Raw genomic sequence first — 20,147 nt, forward strand, 5'->3', positions numbered from 1 at the left:
AAGCTTAAAATATTCAGTTGTCCAAGGAATTCTGGCCAAGAGTATTTTGGAAAATAAAAGACACACTCCAGCAAGTTAACTTCTTCAGGAAGGAGTCTTAGCTTTTTGGTTTTGAATAACCAAATAAATTGAGGTCTGAGGAACATAATGCTTTTGCCAAAGTCTTGCAGAAAAGCAGAGTGTGACACGAGAAGCAATAGAAAGACGGCTGAAAGCTGCAGCAGTGGCAGTTTAGGTGCACTCTGTGAGGGAATATAGAGGAGGATGTCTAAGCCAGGTTTTTTTTTTTTAGTACAGGTAGCCCATTTAATTGAAAACTGTGAATTGTTTAACAGAACGGCTTTTTTCTGGCTCCATTGTAAAGGTTTTGGAAATGCCTATTATGAGAGTAAAATATCTAGAAACACCACCATCCCAGCATTGCAAAATAAGACGAGGGATAATTCTTCTAACAAAACCTAATTGTAGCACAGATTCCAGATTTGTTTTATATTTGTCATGCAGTAGCCTCATTCCAGAATTATGCAAGTTAATTTCCCCCTGCTTTTAATCAAACTCCCATTTTTAAAAATGTTTGTTTGTAATTTATATGTCTGAGATTAGGCTAGACATTCTTATCAAGATAGAAACTACAGATGAGAAATTTCACTTCTGTTAATGCAAGCTTTAGGGCAGAAATTGAAAAATTAGAGATTTAGTGAAGCACATTGACCTCAATTTGGGCTCTGTAATAAATGTAAATTAAATTCTGCCTCTAACAATATTTGCCCTTTGAAATTGAAAGTAGAGAAGGGAGAAGAGTAGAATGATTTCTGATGTGTTCTCATACACTTCTATTTATATAAATCTAAAGTTGGCTTGGAAAAAGAAGAAAAATGTAAAATCAAAATGCTGTTTGATAGCTACAGATTGATGACGAACTTGAATTCTCAAATCTACTGCACTTTTCAGATCCTCAAAAGAAAGATCTTCCAGAGACAAAGAACGTTCAAGAGATCGTGATAGAACATCTCGTGATAAAGATAGAAGCTCAAGAGAGAGGTCACCGCGAGATTTCAAAGACAAGAAACGTTCTTACGAAAGTGCTAATGGCCGATCAGAAGACCCGAGGAGCTCAGAAGAGCGTGAAGCAGGGGAGATATAACTGGCTGTATATTCACCCAATCTCTAGCTTCCTATGGAGTTGCATACTATGGTTTAGTTTACAGTTGTTCAAAGGGACACCAGTGAGCAGTTCCAGACACTGATCCAACTAGGGTAGATGTACAGTATATAAAAGTGGATATAACCAAGTCAGAATTAAACCCCATCGGTTAATGATGCGTAAAGCTGGGTCCTGGGCTTCCACCAAGTTGTAAAACTTTTCTGAAAGATTTCTCTTTATTCAGGACAACAGTTTTATGTACCAAGATGCAGATCTCAATGTTTTTAATCTCCTTTCCAATACAAGTTAGTGAACAAATTATATTGTACTACTTGCCTTGGGTGCTTTTGAACCTTTATAAATTCTCCAATTCTGCTCCAGTCAGAACAGCAGCATTGAAAGGTTGTATTTTGGGGGATTTTTTTTTGTTTGCTTTTTTGTAAGAGGGTGGGTGGATGGATATTAACTTTAAGGTTATGTTCCCAGTGATATTTTTTGTTGTTGTTGTTTTGTTTTGTTTGGGAACCTAGGAGTTGATTACAGTGGGAGCATTTAGACAGGAATGTGTGCTGGAGAAAGTGGAAATGTCTTTTTACAGTGCCTATTTAGACTTGGAAATTGAACAGCTGTTGCATTACATCTTTTTTTATTTCTACTTAAATTTTGAAATCAAAGCCAGTCCCATATCTGTACCATTTGATTGGTATGTGTTCAATATATTTGTTTTTTTCCATAACGACTCTTTCTGCTTTTTGTTGTGGGGTACATCCTTAATTGTATTAACAACAAACAAACGGCAACAACAAACAAAAACTAAGACCAAAAAATAAAATAAAATAAAAAAAGAAACCCCATTGTCCAATAACTTAACAAGGATATACTGGTCTCTTAAGGTGGTTACTTAGCAGTTCAGTCATTTAACAACTAACATTTTATTACTAGCGTTTTTAATGTACAGATGTGCTCTAGGAGATGTAGTCTTTCTGATTACAATCCTGACCATCCTAAGATCTTCAAAGGCAAAACTGTGTGGAATCATAATGATCATGGCACAGCCGCTAACTTCTTAATGACTTTGGTTTCAAAAAGCAGTATTCCACTTAGGTGCAAGCTGCCTTTGCATAGAATCATAGAATGGTTTGGGTTGGAAGGGATCTTTAAAGGTCATGTAGTTCCAACCCCCCTGCCTTGGGCAGGGACACCTCCCGCTAGACCAAGTTTCTCAAAGCCCCATCCAACCTGGCCTTGAACACTGCCAAGGTTGGGGCATCCACAGCCTCTCTGGGCAACCTGTTCCAGTGTCTCACCACCCTCACAGTGAAGAATTTCTTCTTTATGTCTAATCTAAATCTGCCCTCTTTCAGTTTAAAGCCATTACCCCTTGTCCTATCACTACATGCCCTTCTCAAAAGTCCCTCTGCAGCTTTCTTATAGGCCCCCTTTAGGTACTGGAAGGCCACTATAAGGTCTGCCCAGAGCCTTTTCTTGAGGCTGGACAGCCTCAACTCTCTCAGCCTGTCTTCACAGCAGAGGTGCTTCAGCCCTCTGATCATCTTTGTGGCCCTCTTTGGGACTTGCTCCAACAGGTCCATGTCTGTCTTACGCTGAGGACCCCAGAGCTGAATGTAGTACTACAGGTGGGCTCCCACCAGAGCGGAGTAGAGGGACAGAATCCCCTCCCTCAACCTGCTGGTCACAATTCTTTTGATGCAGTCCAGCACACGGTTGGCTTTCTGGGCTGCAGACACGCATTGCTGGGTTATGTTGAGCTTCTCGTCAACCAGCATGCCCAAATCCTTCTCCTCAGGGCTGCTCTCAGTCCACTCATCCCCCAGCCTGTATCTGTGCTGGTGGATTGTTGTCCTGACCCAGGTGCAGGACCTTGCACTTGGCCTTGTTGAACTTAATGAGGTTCTCATGGGCCCGCCTGTCAAGGTCCCTCTGGATGGCATCCCTTCCCTTGTCATCAGCAAACTTGCTGAAGGTGTGCTCAATCCCACTGTCTGTGTTGCCGACAAAGCATAAAGGGGTTGCTGTCGATTCTGTGGATTGCAGGTGCTTTGGGGCATATAAATTACTCAGATATGCCCTACTTGCACACAGAAGAATTTAGAGATTGGTAAATTCTCCTCCTTGAGGTAGCACCACTGAGTTACTTAACAGTGATGCTTAAGAGCAGTGTTTGTAATGATTTATAATGGCATTTTCAGCAGGTTCTGCAGCCTTTCCCCTGTATCTTCCTAGTCCAAGTGCTTCTGTAGGCCCACTAATCATGGGTGTATAATATCACTACACATTCACTGTGTGTGTTTTTCCTCGGTGTCTTTTCTCTAGCTTCTTCAGTAAGGTCAGAACACATGGGTGATAATTCTAATGCAGTTGGTAATTCAGCAGTATTTTGGCTGGCAGTGAAAGCTAAAACAGGAGCTTTACAACTCAGCAAGCACTTGTACCTGGCATGGCACATACGCTCCACTTTGAATTCATGTCATTTTAAGCTCCTAGAGAAATACTGTAATAATGATGGCTAACTACTTCACACTTTATATTTACCCATTTGAAATATGAACATGAGTTTCTTCCCTGGGAATGTTTTATGATTTCCTGCATGGCCCAGCTGTGTGATGAATGTGAGTTACCAGTGTTTGTCCCTCTGGTATGAGCATGCTGTGTAAGTGCTTGTAACATCTGTTGTCACACCTTTGTTAATGGAATTCTAGTGGTGTGACAAACGGTGAACAGTCATTTTTAGATACATCTTGCAGAGCAGAATTGCCAATGAGTGGATAGCTAACTCCTTTGGAATTCCTCTCTGGAATTAAAAATATTCCAGAAATACTGAGGACCTGTCTCCCCCTGTGCCAGCAACTACAACTAGTGTATTGTAGAAGGGGGGGTGGAATTTGCATACTGTGATGAAAAGACTGCTTAGACTCCTTACTAGCAAATTCTGGATAATATGCTATTGATTTTACAAATGGCTTCAATTTAGTTATGAAAGGGTGATTGGATTTGGGCCTTCGCTTGTTTGTAGGTTTTTGTGGGGCAGTGAGCTTCGTAGTATTCAAGTGCTGAACCAATGTTAAACAGCGAGAAGCTAAGTGTTACCTCTGGTTTCCTGATAAAATAATCTGAATTACATGTGGATGTATGTGCCTCATGTCCAAAATGAGGACGGGAGTGCAGGTAGGAAGAGAACTGAATTAAGGTGACTGGTGAAACACGCTTCTGAAGCAAGAGATCTGGAATGTCTATCAGCAAGGGAGACTGCTCTTTTAGTTGTGCCCTTCCATCAGAACTAAGCTACCTCAGTTTCCAGCAGGCTGAAACTGTGGTTATTCATCACCGGTATCTTTCCTCCTGGACAGCTGAAGAGTGGTATTGACTGACATTAGTTTGCACGGTCAAAATGATTATGAAAGGGGTCTGGGGGAAATAACTCTCTATCCAGCTCTGCTGCATCATATAAGGGAAAGAGCTTTGACACCAATCAAATAGTTCGGGCTTCATTACTTGTGGTCTTTAATTTCCCTGTCTTCAGTAAATGGTTCAGCAATTGTTAAATCTGACTTCTGGTCTGGAACCAGATCAGAAATATAGTGGTGAGATCATTCAGAAAGTCAAGCCACTCAACCCACTAACCCAGATCAAATACATCCTACAGGCATGGATGTAATAGCTTCATGTCACACTTAAGTATCATCTGTCACTCTATAGTTAAGACTTCCTACACTGAGCCTGTTTGCCTAGCTCTTCTGCCTTCAGTTGCTTGTTTAGCCATAGATTCTTACAAGGTTGACAGAGCTGGAGGCAGCCTGCTAGACCCACAGGAAATCTCTGGGGGATGCTGCAGTGCAGTAATCTGTGTAGTGATCTGTCCTGCTGCTGCTACTTCACTAAGAGATCTCACAGGTCTGCAGGTCCTTGAGAGGACCTGAGATCTGCGAGTACTTGAGGCCATTACTATTTGAGGAAAATACCTTGCCTTTGCTATAAGGAGGCTTACTGCAGCCTGGGAAGGAAATGGGCTCCTTGAGGGAACCGAAGGATGCCATAGCTGAGCATCTGTCCTTTGAAATTTTGCTAATGCAGTTGTAGCTCCAGAGCAATTTTTATCAGACTGCGGGTGTACAAATTGAGGAAAAGGAGTAGATAATTTCATTTATTTGAAGTGTTTGAAATGCGGTGAACCTGCAAGCATTATTCCTGTATCTCAGAAAGCTGTCTCTGGAGTAGTCAGGGGAGCGTAAAACAGAAGTACGTTAAGACGGTAAGCAGCTGGAGGATGGCACATTGAGGTTCTCTCCTGAATGTATCAGAGTTGCTTTTCCTGTTGGAGCAGGAGGAACCATAGAGTAGAACAGTGACATTTCCAAGCAAAGAGGTGCTTGGCCTCATGCAGCCGTATCGCATTACCCATCCAGCTTGCCACTGAAGCTGGTGGAGGAGGCTGTTCCTATCAGTCCGTCTTGCCTTTCGTCAGGTGGGGAATCTGGGATTTATCCTCCTGTTGCTATAATGCAAACCCTGGCCCTAGAGCCCATCTATCTGTCCAACCTATCTTGCACCAGTTGGTGCCTTTGAGGCACCTTCCATCCTGCCCCCAGGGCAGCAGGAGAAAATAGGCGAACCAACTCCCTAAGCCAATGCAAATGGATGATTGTGCAAACTCGAAATAGCCTTGGGACAGGGATTATGTATTTAGCTGAAGGGAGAATGGTAGCAACTTGTCTTAAAGACACCTGGGGCCGATGCAAGATCCTAAGGGCATGGGTGGGTACATCCGAATGAATTATTTTAGCTATAGGAACACAGTATCACAAGAAGAACCTCCTGTGGTGCTGAAGATGACTCGGGTGAGATGCGTGTGCTGCCTCCTCCAGGGCTGTTACTGATTCAAGCAGATTGCAGATGCAGTCAGCATTAAACAATATAAATGCAGAATGAGCTACGCACCAGAGGTGATGGCAGTGTGCAGGGTGTTGTGTAAGGGTCTGCAGCACCTGATAACCCCCCGGGTTTACTATTGTCCATCTCATATTTCTTGAGCCACCTTCCTCAGTATAGTTGTCCTCCATTCAGCAAACAATAGAGGTTAGTTTCTCCTGATGCAGTGGCTTATAAAAAGTGTTAATTCACTCTTCATTCAGTCCTGTATGGCTCTTGCTTTTTGGTTTGTTGCTTTGATTGGGGTTTTTTTTCTATTTGCTGCTTCATAAATTCTTGCACTGTTACTGCTGATGCAATTCTTTAATTCTTCTTCTCAGTAAGACCCGAGATCCATCTTTCACTGCAGCCTGCAAAACTGGGAAGCAGTGGACTGCTGGGCAGGAATTATATCAGCAGCTGGAAATACAAGGGAAGAGAGGAAGAAATGTTTGTTTCTAGTCCAGGCTCTCCTCTTTATCCCTGCTTTCCTTCCTGTAGGCACATAATCAACAGTCAGTAGGCAATTAGAAAACTCTCTCCTGACTTGTCTCTCCTGGCTCTGGCTTTTCACCTCCTGTTGCTGGGGAAACTGCAGTCCCAAATTGCTTCCCCAGGTTCTCGGTGGTGCTGTGCAGAGCACTGCAAGCAAGCAGTGTCCTAGGAAATGCACCAGCGGGGAATCGGGATTAGCTAGCAACAAAGAAGGGCTGGACACGGGCAAGGTCAAAAAGGGCCTGAAGGATAGCAGGAACTGCCGTGGCTGTACAGCCCTTTCTCAGGCTGAAATGAGCTGACAAAAGCTGACTGTATTGGTGCTGATGCTCAGTTAGGAGCACACAGGTTAGAAATCGTTCCTGGTGCTGGCTCAGAGAGGCTGCAAAGAAGGCAACTTTCACAGTGCTGTCCGTCAGGCATCGCCAGCATCAAAGGCCTGCTCGAGCCTCTGTGTATCCATCACTAGAAGGTGATAAGTGGGTTGGGGACTTTGCATTCAACTACTGTAACTGTTCAAATTGCTGCCATCTTCCTGAGCTCAAACTGGTTTGCAACAGAGCAATGGGAGTAAAGAACTGCTGATTTCCAACAGGCTACAGCAACTGCTGCCTTGATAGTCGGTAGGACCATAATGCAGATGTCAGCTCCAATGTTCTTCCTTGTCCTAAAACTCTGACTCTGCTTGTAACCCTGTACAAAGCTCTGCTGGTTGTTCGTGCTAATGGGAAGTCTCAGCACCATGTCAGGATCAGCCTGCTCTGCCTGATGGCAGTGGTCAGTGGCTGCCAAGTGTCCTTGGTGGACAGCCTGGGGAGGCTGGATCGAGATAAGCAGCACCCCTGTCACCAGCAGCATGCTCCTGATTTGTCTGCTCCCATGGAGTTGGGCAGGGCAGGGGGGTGGAATGAAGCACCATGTTGCTGCCTGTGAGAGAGACACCACAGTGGTGCTTCCTCCTGGTGAAGTGCTTCCAGGGATGCCAGAAGCAGAAGCCTGGGCTCTCCAAAGCAACCATACAAAATATTCTTGCAGTACAACAGGACTGCCATTTCTACTGTCCACTGAGTAAGCAAATGATTCAGTCTAGGATGCAGCTGGCTCACACCAGAAAAAGATCACTCCTGTGTGCATCAGGCTTGTTTGGTACTGACCGTGTGCAATCTGACCACTATAACCGTGCCCTGAACTGGCTCTAACCCACCTCACTGCATAAGCCAAAAATGCTCTGGTATGGCATATAAGGTTGACTGAGCCTCAGTGATATTCTAATTACAAATACTCATTATCTCAGTATTAGCTTTAGCAAAGGTAAAGAAAAAAAATACATCTTCTCTAACATCCCCTTTTCCTAAACCAAGCTATTGTAATGAAAGAGAAAAAAAAAAGAGTTTGCAATGTTGAAAACTGAGAAGTTTAGAATAGGTCTGGGGGCTTTTTTGGTTTGGTTTGCAGCATGAGTCACACCTGTGCTTTTATGAGATGCCCGAGTGCTATGCCTGACAGATAGGTATTTGAATTCAGTGGCTGTTCTGTTCTTCCAGGGACCGCTGGCTCCTAGTGCTGATTTAGATGTTACAATTCACTTGTCATATCTCAGTATGATCTTCCATAGGCAGCAGTCCTTTCTCATCGCGCATTGTGCCATTACAAGCCTTGTGGTACCTTCTGTTTAAGCAGGAAGGTGAATTGAAGGTCTAATGGGGCTCCCCTGCTCCCCCCCAGCTCTAACAGAAGTGATTGCCCTGGCACTGAGCATGGGGTAAAAACATTGCTGTTCCCACTATGTTCCTGTCTGGGCTGTACCCTCACCACCTTCGACCCATCACCAGGTGTTTTAAACAGCATCTAGAAGAAGCCCCTATTCTTTCAGTGTAAAGCAACACCTCTGGGGGATATATCCATATACCTATGCCCACAACTCTACAGCAAAGGAGCTCAAGCAGCCCTTCACTTCAACCACCAATAATGCAAACAGCCTTCCAGCAGCAAGAGTGGATGCGAGGAAGGGTTTTCCTCTGGGCCCTGCTAGAAGGATTTCCTAGAAGCTTCCCCAAATCCTCTGCAAGGTCTTTAGTCCCATCTCTGGGCAGCCCCCAGGGTATCCGAGACAACCTCCCCCTCCTTGCTCACCTCGCTGAGCCTCTCTACTGTCCGTGCTCCAGGCAGGGGCAGGAAGGCTGCTTGGCTCAGACTCTAGCAAGAAAATTATTAGGCCTAAATGACTCAACAGCTAGGTTAACTACTTTTGTACAACACTCCATGTCATTTCAAATTGCCTTGGTTATGTTCATAGCCCTTGTCTCAGAGTGATTTGGTGATGCTGTCGCGCACCACCGGACTCTTGGATTTTACCCCAACATTGATTTGTATTTGCGCAGGGATTCCTTGCACATACACCTTCCTCTGGGTAAGTTTCTCCTTTGTCAGCACAGTGACTGAAGTTTTTCAAGTTAAATTTCTCTCATCTCTTTGCCTGTGATCCTTTATTTATTGTCTATTCCTTGTTCTTTCCCAAATCTGCCCCCATTGGAAGGTCTGAGTTCACTCAATGAAGTTGATGAACTGAATTTAAGTACATATGTGTTTTTACAGTATTTAGGTAATATTTTGAATCAGGAAAGCGTTTGGTTGTTTCTACAAGGTCAAGTTTTGCTTGTGGGGATGCTTTTTTTTCTCCAGCAACATGACTGGCAAAGGACTTTGATTTTACTAGCCGAAGTGATAACTTCCTCCATGAGCTCCCTCTCACTCCTTTTTCCCTTTCTCAATATTTTCCATATGTTTGCACTGTTCTGGTTTAGGTCAGACACAAAGACAACTCCACAGCACTTAGCTGATTTAACCTGTCACAGGCACTTGTAATACTATCCGTGCTATGTCACAGGTTTGTTCTCTCACCAAGACCTTCCTGTTGTCCCACAGCTGTAAGAAAACCATGAAGCTTGGTGTGAGGGCTTTGGTCCCACTCACTGGTGGTGCTCCACGGGAAATCTCTTCCTGCTACCTTTAGGTATGATGTTTCCTTTAGGTTTCTCTTCACAGGATCAAAGTTATCCTTCAGAATGCATACAGTATGTATAGTACCATGTATTTACCAGTTTGGTAAGTAAAGAGTGTGTTCGGTTTGCCTCCCAAGTATGTGAATGTTGCTGTTTTGCCGAGGCATAGTGAGGTACAAGGGAAGTCAGGCAGGATTGTGGAGTGAGGCTACTGGAAAACTGGGAACTCAGCTCAGGTATCCTCAGTCTCAAGATGTCATCTAATCTATGCTCTCTTGGGAAGGTTTCCTGCTGTCCTTTGAAATTTCAGATAAACAAACAAAAAAAGGGCCATGTACTCCTAAACCACTCACATCACACAAATTCTTAAATTTTTATGTGCCCCTCCCCCCCTTTGTAAATGGATTTTAAAAAATAACTCCGGCTTTACTTAAGCCTGAGTTTGGTTTGCTTCTGTCCTGGTTTCGGGGGGGGGAGCGAGTGAGCGGCTGCGTGGTGCTTAGTTGCTGGCTGGGGTTAAACCATGACAGTCCCACATGCTTTACTTTTGCTATGCCTCTCTCCATCACAGGAGCAGGAAACACAAGAGCTTTAAACCATTGGCCAGTGTTGTCAGGCCCCTGTCAGCCCAGGGTGTCTATGGCAATGACAAGCATGTCATTACAGCTAACCGTTGTCATGGCAAATAGTGCTCTTAATGTGCATTAAAGCAAGTAAATAAAAAGGGGAAATTACTTTAAGCTTTTCAGAGTGTTAACTACTTGTATGCCCTCAAAGGGATTTGAGACTATAAATATTTTTTTACAAGTCTTGTTCTTTTCTTACAATACTTGACGATGCTATGCAATATGCTTCCCCTTCTCCCTGAGCTGACTAAAGCACTAAATCAAATAAAGCAGCCTGCCCCATCCTCCCCTCCATCAAGAGTTCATCTTTTGGACTTTGGGATTTCAGCATCCTCTGCCAAACAAATGGGATGGGTAAGGAAAGCTACGCATCAAGTTGTGGACACAAGTGAAGGAGGACACGACACAAGTGAAGGAGAATTCTGCATTTTTAGCTGTTTACAAAACTGTTGTTTCATGGTCAAGTGAAAAGCTTCCCTTCCCTCTACCCAAGGAGCCTGATTACTGGCAAGTGTGATGGGTGCCTGGGTGGGAGCTTGAGCTGGTGTTGGTAAACCCCCCCAGTACCACCAGCAACCGTGCACTGTAACCAGCTACCACTGCTGCACATTGCAAATGCCTTTTCCATGCTACAAACGAGAGGACGCATCTGCTTTCTCTGCGTTTATTGCGCTACACTGAAGCAAAACGGCATGTGGTTATTTGCAGTTATTAGCTGATTATTTCACCACGTCTAAGGAATGCAAGGAAAAGCAATTAAGTATTTCAGGACTCAATTACCACTGAAGGGAGGCTCAGGCTGTGTGACAGGACAGGATGAGGGCAGTGCTGTAGAAATCCCATGCTGAGCTAAGCCCACCACACTGCCCACTCAGTGAGGCAGCAACCTCCCTCAGCTGGATGCATTGCGAGTAGCATAGGAGCTAGTGAGCTCGATACTATTGCCCTCTCCTGGGTAAGTGGCCAGAGACATTTGCTGGCAGTAGCACCGTGAAATCCACGCACTGGAGATGCTAATCCCTGCCCAGAGGGACCCACTGGTGACCACATTCAGTGTTGCCATCCCTTGCACTGAAAGCTACTCTGAGAAACCTCTCCCAAGGTTGGGGAACTCCGCTGGCTCATGCAGGATGGGACTTTCCCCGAGTCTTTCTCAGACATTAGTCTTTCCCATACGCCACTGATTTAGTTCAAACATGAAACAACACCCGTGCCTCTTAAATAATGACCCCTACAAAGTCCCTGGAGATGCTTCAAAATGGTCTTCTGCTCATCATTCATGAGGATGGAGAGGTGGTAGCTGAGATAAAGAGCTGCTGGTGACTCTCTGGGCTGGTGCTGCTGGAAGGAGCAAGTCTTTCTCTTAGGAATAGCAAGCTTAAAGTCATTGTCTTACAATCTGGTCTTCAAGGACAGTGGCCAGAGGAACCCACCTGGAGCACTGAAGCTGCAAAGCACATCAGGATTTGTTGGTTGGCTTTGATGTATCTGCAGGTTTTATTTAGCTGTAGAAACTCAGTTTGCTAAGGAAATTATTGACGTTGATATCTACATTATATAAGCCTTTTTCTTGCCTTTTTTTTTTTTTTTTTACTTTTTCATTCTTCCAACTAGGTCTGGAGGCCCAAAAGCAGCAAATCAGTGCTGGCGAGACGTTTGAAGAGCCTGGAGGTTGCACATTCTCACCAACCCACCTCTTTGTAGACATTGTTCAGGTGAGTGCAGATTTCATTGGTCACCTTCTCAAAGGAAGCTTTGCAGTCTCCGCCAAATTTCTCCTCCATCAGTTGCAAGATAATGTCACAGATAATCTAAACAAGGAGAAGGGAAGAAATAACCAGTGTGAACTTTCCTCCACATTAGAAGCATAAGAACAAAATATATATTTTTAGTTGGGATTCTTGGAGGGTGGAAAGGGGTACAAGAAAAATTCAGCACCATATAGCATGCAGAGCTTGTAATAGGTCATGGAAAATTAGGTGCATTATAGAATTCACCAAACAATGTAGTCAGTGCTGCTGGTTTCTTCAGCTATCCTGTATCTAGTTAATATTGACTGCACCCGTCTCTCACTCAGACAGCTGTATAGGACCAGTTCACTTGGTCCATCTACAGCAATCCTCCTGACAGTAGACAGTCCCAAGTTTAAGGCCACGAGGAGCCCCATGTTGGACACCTATGGAATACATGGCTTGGGGGGGTAAGTTTCTTCCTAATCTTTCCTGCTTGTTAGCTATCTAGCACTCTGTAGCAATGAGGGTTTGTTTGTCTTTACAGTCACTAGGTAGCTGGTATACTTTGAAATGCCAACTCCTTTTCTGTGCAGCATTATTTTGTGTGCATCTTTACCCTGAAAAAGTCTTTTCAGAATCTCTCCAGGCAGAAATCCTCACTTATTCTGCCACTTATTGAAAATTGGGCCCGCTGCTTTGGAAATCACCTTCCTGGTGCCTGAGTGACGTTTGCCAAAAGGTGCCTCGGTTTTTTTTGCATTTTGTGCTGCGTAAGGCAGACAAAATAGTTATAAATGGATTCTGCTAGTGACCTTAGGTGGACTTGGGCAAGTCATTTGATCCTGTATTTATTTTCTGTGTTTGTTTAGTGATGGCAATGCTGTTACAATTGTTGCTCAATAACAGCTGGTTTAGTTGTCCCAGAAGAGCTCGGTTCCTGTTACTAGAGAAAAATAGACATCAAGGACTGAAGTCCAGCCAGCGTTAAGCTGCTTTTCTGTGTCTTATTATTAAATGACAAGCATGGGGATCATGTAGTACTGAGAAAACCCACTACAACTCATGGGCAGCTCTGCAGCTCCCACCTGAGCAGACCTGCCTGCATCACATCAGCTGCATAGCCGCCTTCCCAACAGATGCCAGATCTCTCATTCCTGCTATCTTCTGTCATCAACCATCTCACCTTCCACCATCTCCGCTCTCTGAAGCATATATATATATTTATATATACAAGCCTGTTTTCCTCATGTCTACCCCTCAAAGGGGAAGACATCCTCTCATCACAATTACACCCCTTGGGAAGAGGGCTGCTGGCTCACCCTAAAGTTTTTGGGGTCAATCTTCAGCTGCGTGGCATGTTTCTTGCCGAGTGGGTTCAATATCCCAAGAAAAGCCTCGGAGTTGTCCAGGTGTTGCACCATGTCATTGATGGCAGTGAAAACCCTCTTGCCATGGCCCCTGACCTGATCTGACTGTTTCATCTCTTCGGCGGAGTCCATGCCTTTGAAGTGTGTGAAGTAGGACTTGGTGTCTGGGTGCTCGGTAAACATCCTGTTGAGAAACGAGAGACGTCCTAATTTGTGGACCAAGGCATCAGTGCAGATATGGCTTCATGTTCCAGGCCCTGTCTTATGCATTTATCATCCTTTTTTGTTCTCTTTATTACAACAGACACCTCTTTGCCCTGCATTTCTTGGTTCTCCTTTGCCCTTCCCATCTGTGCACAGTCCCTGTGCCTTCAGCACCCTGTCCCCTCCCTCGCCTCTCCCCAGAGCATTTCCCTTTGCTCACTCCGCCTTAAAACCCACCTAGCCTGAATTTATTCCGCTGCTTCTAAAGTAAACACTTCCTCAGTGTTGACTCAGTGTTAGGTAGAGATAAAATCCACAGAGAATTTGGAGTCTGTTCACACAGGGTGAGTGTGACAGCACGATATTCCCAAAGATGTTCTGGACAGCAGATATGTTCACTGTGCCCTTGGTAGGTGTTTTCATGGAGAAACCCTACTACTGGTTTTGTTAATTAACCCCTTCCTAGAGTCCATCCCAAAGCTTTCTTACTGCCTGTGATGGATTGTTGTTTGAGTACTGGGTACTGCTCATTTCTTTTATTCAAAAGTAGCACAATTCAATGCTACGCATAAAGGAATTGCCTGTTATAATACATCAATTGCAGTTATCTTCATCAAGCTCTTAAAAAAGTGGTTTACTCCATTCTGTAAGCCAGTTATCCAGCTGAAATAGCAATAGCAAATTCCAGATTGCATTTCACAGAGTCACAGAATGGTTGGCCTTCAAGGGATCTCTGGAGGTCATCTGGTCCAAACTCCCTGGTCAAGCTGGTTGCCCAGGACCATGTCCAGACAGCTTTTGGATGGAGACTCTACAACCTATCAGGGGAACCTGTGCCAGTGCTCAGTCACCCTCACAGTGAAAAAGTGTCTGCTGATGTTCAGAGGGAAACTTCTGTCTCTCAGTTTGTGTCCATTGCCTCTGATCCTGTCACTGGGCACCACTGAGAAGAGCCTGGCTCTGTCTTCTTTGCACCCTCCCTTCAGGTTTTTATATGCATAGATAAGATCCACCCCCCCCCCCCCCCCCGAGCCTTCTCTTCTCCACACCAAACAGCCCCAGCTCTCTCAGCCTCTCCTCATAGGAGAGATGCTCCAGTCCCTTCATCATCTTTGTGGCCCTTCATTGTACTCTTTCCAGTATGTCCATGTCTCTCTTGTACTGGGGACCCCAGAACTTCTCTAAAGGCAGGGCTGAGGGTGTAGGACACTAAGGCAAAACCCTGGAGTAAACTACCCCAGTGAGCCAAGCCACTGGGTGCTACTAGCATTTTATAGCTGCGTTTCTGACCCTAACTGTCCTCAGGTTGTGCAGGCTGCAGAAGGAAAGAGCAGTGCATATCACTTTTTGAGGCTGATCCAGGCACAAGATGTGATATACAAGAAAGCCAGAGGCAGTGGTAAAGGTATGATAACCAGAAATAGTATTTAGACTGATCAGTGCATATGGAGGAGATGTAAGTCCCAGCTGAGAGAGGGATATGTGAAAGGTGAATAGAAGAAGCTTCTGTCTTATGGAAGAAGAGGAAAACAGACTGAAAACTAAGAGAGGAAAGCCAACAGGAAGGGTACGATACAATGAAATAGATGGGCTCTGGACTGGAAAGGCTGAAAGAGAATCAGAAGAAAAATATTGAGGACATGCAAGTTAAAAAAAAAAATCATTAAAGATGTTTAGAGGTAAAGGGGAAGAGGGAAAGAGGGCCCATGTTTTGTTCCCATTCTCTTTCATACCACACTTTCTTTTCTTTACCTTAAATGGGTGAAGAAATTGTTCTCGTCTCTTCTTCCTTTCCCACCCCCTTCCCCCTTTCCTTTTACTTTTCTTTGTGTGGATCTCTCCTCTTCCCCATTTCCTCCCTGTGGTGGGATGAACCACAGCAAATCAAAATGTTCCCAGCAAGGGCTGCATGAAAAACATCAACATGTGCTCCTAGGTGGTAACTCCATCCTTCTTGCTGTTCCTCCTTCAACCCTCTGGGGTAGCAGCGGGATGGGGTCTGTCCTTACCTGACCAGCACAGTTGTCCCATTGTCCTCAGCATCCACATACATCTTCTCCCAGGCGCTGCGGGCACTTTGCACCTCTGCTTCAGAGAATGACATTGTGGAGGAGACGTTGGCAACGAAGGGTGCAGCAGGAGGGAGAAGGACAGGGAGGTCCTGGTGGGATGGTTCTGCTCCAGTTCTCTCCTCGGGGGTCTCTAAATACTGCCCCAGGGATTTAAGAGATCTTGAATGGAGTCTTTGTCTCTGTTCCCCTTGGACACATTTCTGCAGGCTTTAGCACTGCCTAATCACTTTTAATCAGGAAAGAAACTAACCACATGAGGAGGGAGGACTAGCATTCTCGCCATGGCATCAGGTGCCAGAGCAAAGATCTCACTGTCTGAGGAGAGAAGGGAAAAAAGGGAGTTTTCAGTGGGGAAGAAAAATATCAGCTCTCCTCCCCTCTCACCCCTGCCAAGGCCAGTGCTTGGCTTCTCTTTTCTGAAGGCGATCCTTGCCCAAGCACTAATTTTCCTGGTTTGCTCCCAAGACCACTGCTGTGCTGTGGGAGCCATGGTGCCCTGCTGTCCCCTCTTCCCAGCACTTCTTGGTCCTTCAGTCCAATTATCCCGTTTCCAGCTCCAGCAACTCTCTCCAGTCCTGCTTTCGTGCCACCGTCACTGCTTTCCCCCTAGCTCTATGGTTTAGCAGAGGCCTCCCCTGCAGCTGCTCCTGGCCTTGGTACTTGGCGAGTGGGAGGCATTGCCAGCCCAAAATGACAGCGTTGTGGGGATGGTGACGGCAGCATGGGCACAGCATCCATGGCTGCAGTGCCCTGGAAAGCCACCTCATTTTAACGCAAAAGATAAATGGTGCAGGACAGCCAGGTCAGGAGCACAGGCATTTCGCTACCCTAATCCTTCTGGCTTGCAGCTGGGATCTCTGTCCTATCCCTAAGCCCTACCTGCCTGGGAGGGAGAGAGATAAGGGGCAGGAGAAAGGCCAGGGTGAGATGCAGACAGCACCTACGGGCCCATTATCGTCACGGTCGGTCACTTGGAACCGGAGGCAAAAAAAATCTTGGATTATCCACACGGCGCCTGGGCTTAACCTCTGGCAGGAATGTTCTGGTTAAGTCCAGAGCATGCACACGAAATAAAGGCTAAGGGGCTTGGGGAACTGCTGCTGCTGCTGGATGCCGAGCGCAGACAAAACCTTGTATTGTTCAGGATGGTTTAGAGGAGGGAAGGAAACAGGCACGAGGGGGAAATGTGCAGCATGCCGAGCAAAACCAGACTGAGACCCCGGGGCAGAAGGAAAGTGGTGGTTGCAGTCTCACAGCTAGCCACCTTTAAATTAGCTTCAGCATACCATTTGAGGGGGGGAGAGACAAGGTAGAGGGAGGTATGAAACAGGGTGATCCCGAGGTTGCCCACCTCCTTTGAATTACAGGAAGCTTCACTTGTTCCCTGTTGAGGACCGAGGGCAGCTTTTCATTAAGAACAAGTATTTGGCTTCACTGAGGTGTGCCGTCAGGTTTTATTGTCTTTAGCTAATGAACAGCATCATAAAGGAAGGGCCTGTGAAACCTTTGGCTAATTAAAGAAAATAAATAATTTCTTCAGTTCATCAAAATGCTCTTTGATTTCCATTCACTCATCCTCATCAACCAGATTTACTCAGACCTTTTTCACCAATTCCTCTAACCCACACTCCTCAAATAAACGAACAGTTCTGACTCTCATTAGCAGTAACCATTCAACCTACAGCTTCATCTTGAATTTCCGGAAGAAGTACTCGTTGTCACCTTCTCTGGAGGGCAGGCTGTTGTACTTCATCACAGCCAAACTTCCTGAACTTCTGGTTGAACAAGATGCACATGGGAGTCTTTGGGGTCTTGATCCCTTCCTCTGTTCCCCAGTACACCTGGCAGATGCGGTCTGTACCTGGAGCAAGGGAAAAACACCACCCACTGTAGGACATGCCAAAATCTATAGCGACAATGAAGACTGACTTGCTGGCCATGGCTGATGGTAGTGTGGCTTGGGGAGCTACAGAGGAGTAAACAGATGGGACTGGGGTGAAACTGAAACTGCTCTGGCTGACATTGCAGGGTGAAGCCCTCGCCCCCTCCCCTGACTTTATTGACTGGAGGAAGGTGTGGTACCAGATACAGTGCAAAGAAAACAGTGCCTTTTCCTGTAAAAAGGAAGGGCTTGTTTCTGTTATTTATAGCAGAAAAGCTCCTTTGTGAAAGCAAGAAAGTGCCTGACACTTGCAGTAGCTTCCTGTGCTCCTGGCAGCACAGTCCCCTGTGCTGCCACTCATTTCAGCAAATATTTTCTGCTGCTGTAAAAGCATGGATACACCTGAGATTTCTTCCTTCAGCAGAATGGGGGTGTTTGAAGGACTGTGTAAGGGTGCTGATCCTAGAGAGATGACTGCAGAAGGCAGCAGGTAGGTTGCACAGGGGGTATCTCTGGCTAAACTTACTAAGTTTAACCTTAGTAGGTCTGGATACTTCTACAAAGTCCCTTGGGGTGTTGCAATGAAGGACTGGAAACATTTCCTGACTGTGAAATATTTCAGTAAAAGCTCTGTTTTCTACTTCCTATCCTTCCTATCCATCACAGGGATGGTTAATTTCCTCAAATTCAGCTCAGGTTCAGCTCCAAAGGGTCAGGCAGATCTTAAATCGATGTAAGAGGTAGCAAAATTGGAAAGAACGGTATAAATAGTGTAACAGATCCTGGACTTCAGGGACTTGGTCTCTAAGCTCATCAGTTTTGCAGGGAAAGACTGACTTAAATGCAGATTTTACACTGGATTGTTGAGTTTAAAGGAAAAAAAAAGTGTCCGCAGTGGTAGACTGGAAATGAAGTGATTTAACTGGGAAGGAATCCATCCAAGTAAACAAAACCAAAATCCGTTTCAGCGGGAGGGAAGAGAGGAGGTGCTGAGAGAGGGAGGCAGGACAGGCCCTTGCAGCAGCTGTGAAGACTTGCATTAGCATAAACTTATGGTGAAGCCTCATGCTTAGGATTTCTCTGATGTTGCCTGGTTGCAGGAAGGAGCTTGCTGTCTGTTCCACGTGTATCCGAGCTGCAGGAGCACCTCAACCTGGGATTGTGTCTGCAATAATAGTTGGTATTTGGGGATCTTCATTAGGAAACATGACACAGAGCAGTTGTAGAAATAAAAGATTACCTTGAGAACATAGAGCTTTGTTCTTCTCTATTAAAAAAAACCCACACCCATACGTTGCAAAGTTGGTTTCAGCAGAACAGCCACCTGCATTTGCTGTTCCCCACACTCTGCAGGTCTGGGTTGAACTTGTTTTTCAGGAGTTGTCCCTGTATCTTACCCACTTCATCCACCCTAATGACTGCTCAAAACCTCCTTCTGTTTTTGGTGTGCTGGTTTTGGCTGGGATAGTGTTAATTTTCTTCACAGTAGCTAGTATGAAGCTATGTTTTGGATTTATGCTGAAAACAGTGTATATAACACAGGGATGTTTTTGTTACTGCTGAGCAGTGCATACGCAGAGCCAAGGGCTGTTCTGCTTCTCACCGCACCCCAGCAGCGAGCAGGCTGGGGGGGCACAAGGATTTGGGGGGGGGACACAGCCGGGACAGCTGACCCCAACTGACCCAAGGGATATTCCAGACCATAGGATGCCATGCTCAGCATATAAAGCTGGGGGAAGAAGAAGGAACGGGAGATGTTCGGAGTTACAGCATTTGTCTTCCCAAGTCACTGTTAGGCGTGATGGAGGCCTGCTTTCCTGGGGATGGCTGAACACCTGCCTGCCCATGGGAAGTGGGGAATGAATTCCTTGGTTTGCTTTGTTTGTGTGTGTGAGTTTTGCTTTACCTATTAAACTGTCTTTATCTCAACCCACAATTTTTATCACTTTTTTTCTTCCGATTCTCTTCTCCATCCCACTGGAGAGGGAGGAGTGAGATGCCATGTGGTGCTTAGTTGCCGGCTGGGGTTAAACCTTGGCATTTGGCAAACCCGGGCCTGTGAAGTCCTCTGAACAGGCATCACGTGCAGGACTGATAGCTCACTTGTGCCAAAACTGTGTCCATGTGTATGCGGGGCCCCCTGGAGCCTTAACCTAGCTCTGACCAATTTGCTAGCATGGATATAGCCATGGGACCTCTGCTCACAGAACTTTTATAAGGTATCTGTTTAGAGTATGTGATCTTTTTTCCCTTCATTTCAAGAATTCCCTTTTCTTCTTTCCTGAGACAAACATTTGACACCTCGTGGCAACCATCAGCCTGCGGAGACAAGACTCCAAGGCTGGAGGCCTTATATCAGGATCTGACAGAAAGGCTGGCACAGGTGAAAACAGAAATAAGGTGAGTCTGGTGATCAGAAATTGCAGTGTTTAGCGTGACGATCAGCTGTAGCTGGTGTATGCTAGGACAGGTTGGACAGAAGATTACAAATAAGCCAGACACAAGGAGGGCTCCGAGTTAGCAACAAATTTTGTCCAGGCTATATTGGGAACCCAGAGCCAATTTACAGAAGCTGTTTGATCTGCGCCATATAACATGCAGAGCTTATACTTTCAGAGTATTTTATTTACACTGTTGGTACTGACTCATAGAATCACAAACCACCTACCTGGCAAAGCACAGCCTTGGGAAGTTGT

General features: G+C 45.4%; 2 protein-coding genes across 5 annotated transcripts in view; one reads left to right on the top strand and one right to left on the bottom strand.

Annotated features, from left to right (window-relative positions):
- The window catches only part of LUC7L2 (LUC7 like 2, pre-mRNA splicing factor), a 32,429-nt gene extending 30,549 nt beyond the window's left edge, over positions 1-1,880 (top strand). For 3 of the 4 annotated variants that reach the window (XM_049792185.1, XM_049792188.1, XM_049792187.1), the window contains one exon: positions 952-1,880. In XM_049792185.1, the coding sequence (XP_049648142.1) occupies positions 952-1,144 (193 nt within the window). In that variant the 3' untranslated portion in view covers positions 1,145-1,880. The remainder of the gene's footprint in view (positions 1-951) is intronic. The other variant, XR_007504632.1, reaches the window with a different exon arrangement.
- An 8,686-nt stretch (positions 1,881-10,566) lies between these two features.
- LOC126034555 (cytoglobin-1-like) lies at positions 10,567-15,694 on the bottom strand. Its single transcript, XM_049792367.1, has 3 exons — positions 15,507-15,694; positions 13,246-13,477; positions 10,567-12,004 (listed from the first exon to the last, which is right to left on the bottom strand). The coding sequence occupies exons 1-3, from the start codon at positions 15,599-15,601 to the stop codon at positions 11,876-11,878; spliced, it is 456 nt and encodes a 151-aa protein (XP_049648324.1). The 5' UTR covers positions 15,602-15,694; the 3' UTR covers positions 10,567-11,875.
- Positions 15,695-20,147: the final 4,453 nt, after the last annotated feature.

The sequence above is a fragment of the Accipiter gentilis genome, chromosome 34 (assembly GCF_929443795.1).
Source record: "Accipiter gentilis chromosome 34, bAccGen1.1, whole genome shotgun sequence".
Lineage (NCBI taxonomy): Eukaryota > Metazoa > Chordata > Aves > Accipitriformes > Accipitridae > Astur > Astur gentilis.

Bases quoted from the DNA above. Each gene is read 5' to 3' on its own strand.
- LOC126034555 (XM_049792367.1), bottom strand. From the start codon at position 15,601: ATGTCATTCTCTGAAGCAGAGGTGCAAAGTGCCCGCAGCGCCTGGGAG. The intron at 13,478-15,506 runs GTAAGGACAGAC...GTTTCTCAACAG, and splicing joins GGGACAACTGTGCTGGTCAG to GATGTTTACCGAGCACCCAG. The intron at 12,005-13,245 runs GTGAGCCAGCAG...CTCCTTGTTTAG, and splicing joins TTGACCCCAAAAACTTTAGG to ATTATCTGTGACATTATCTT.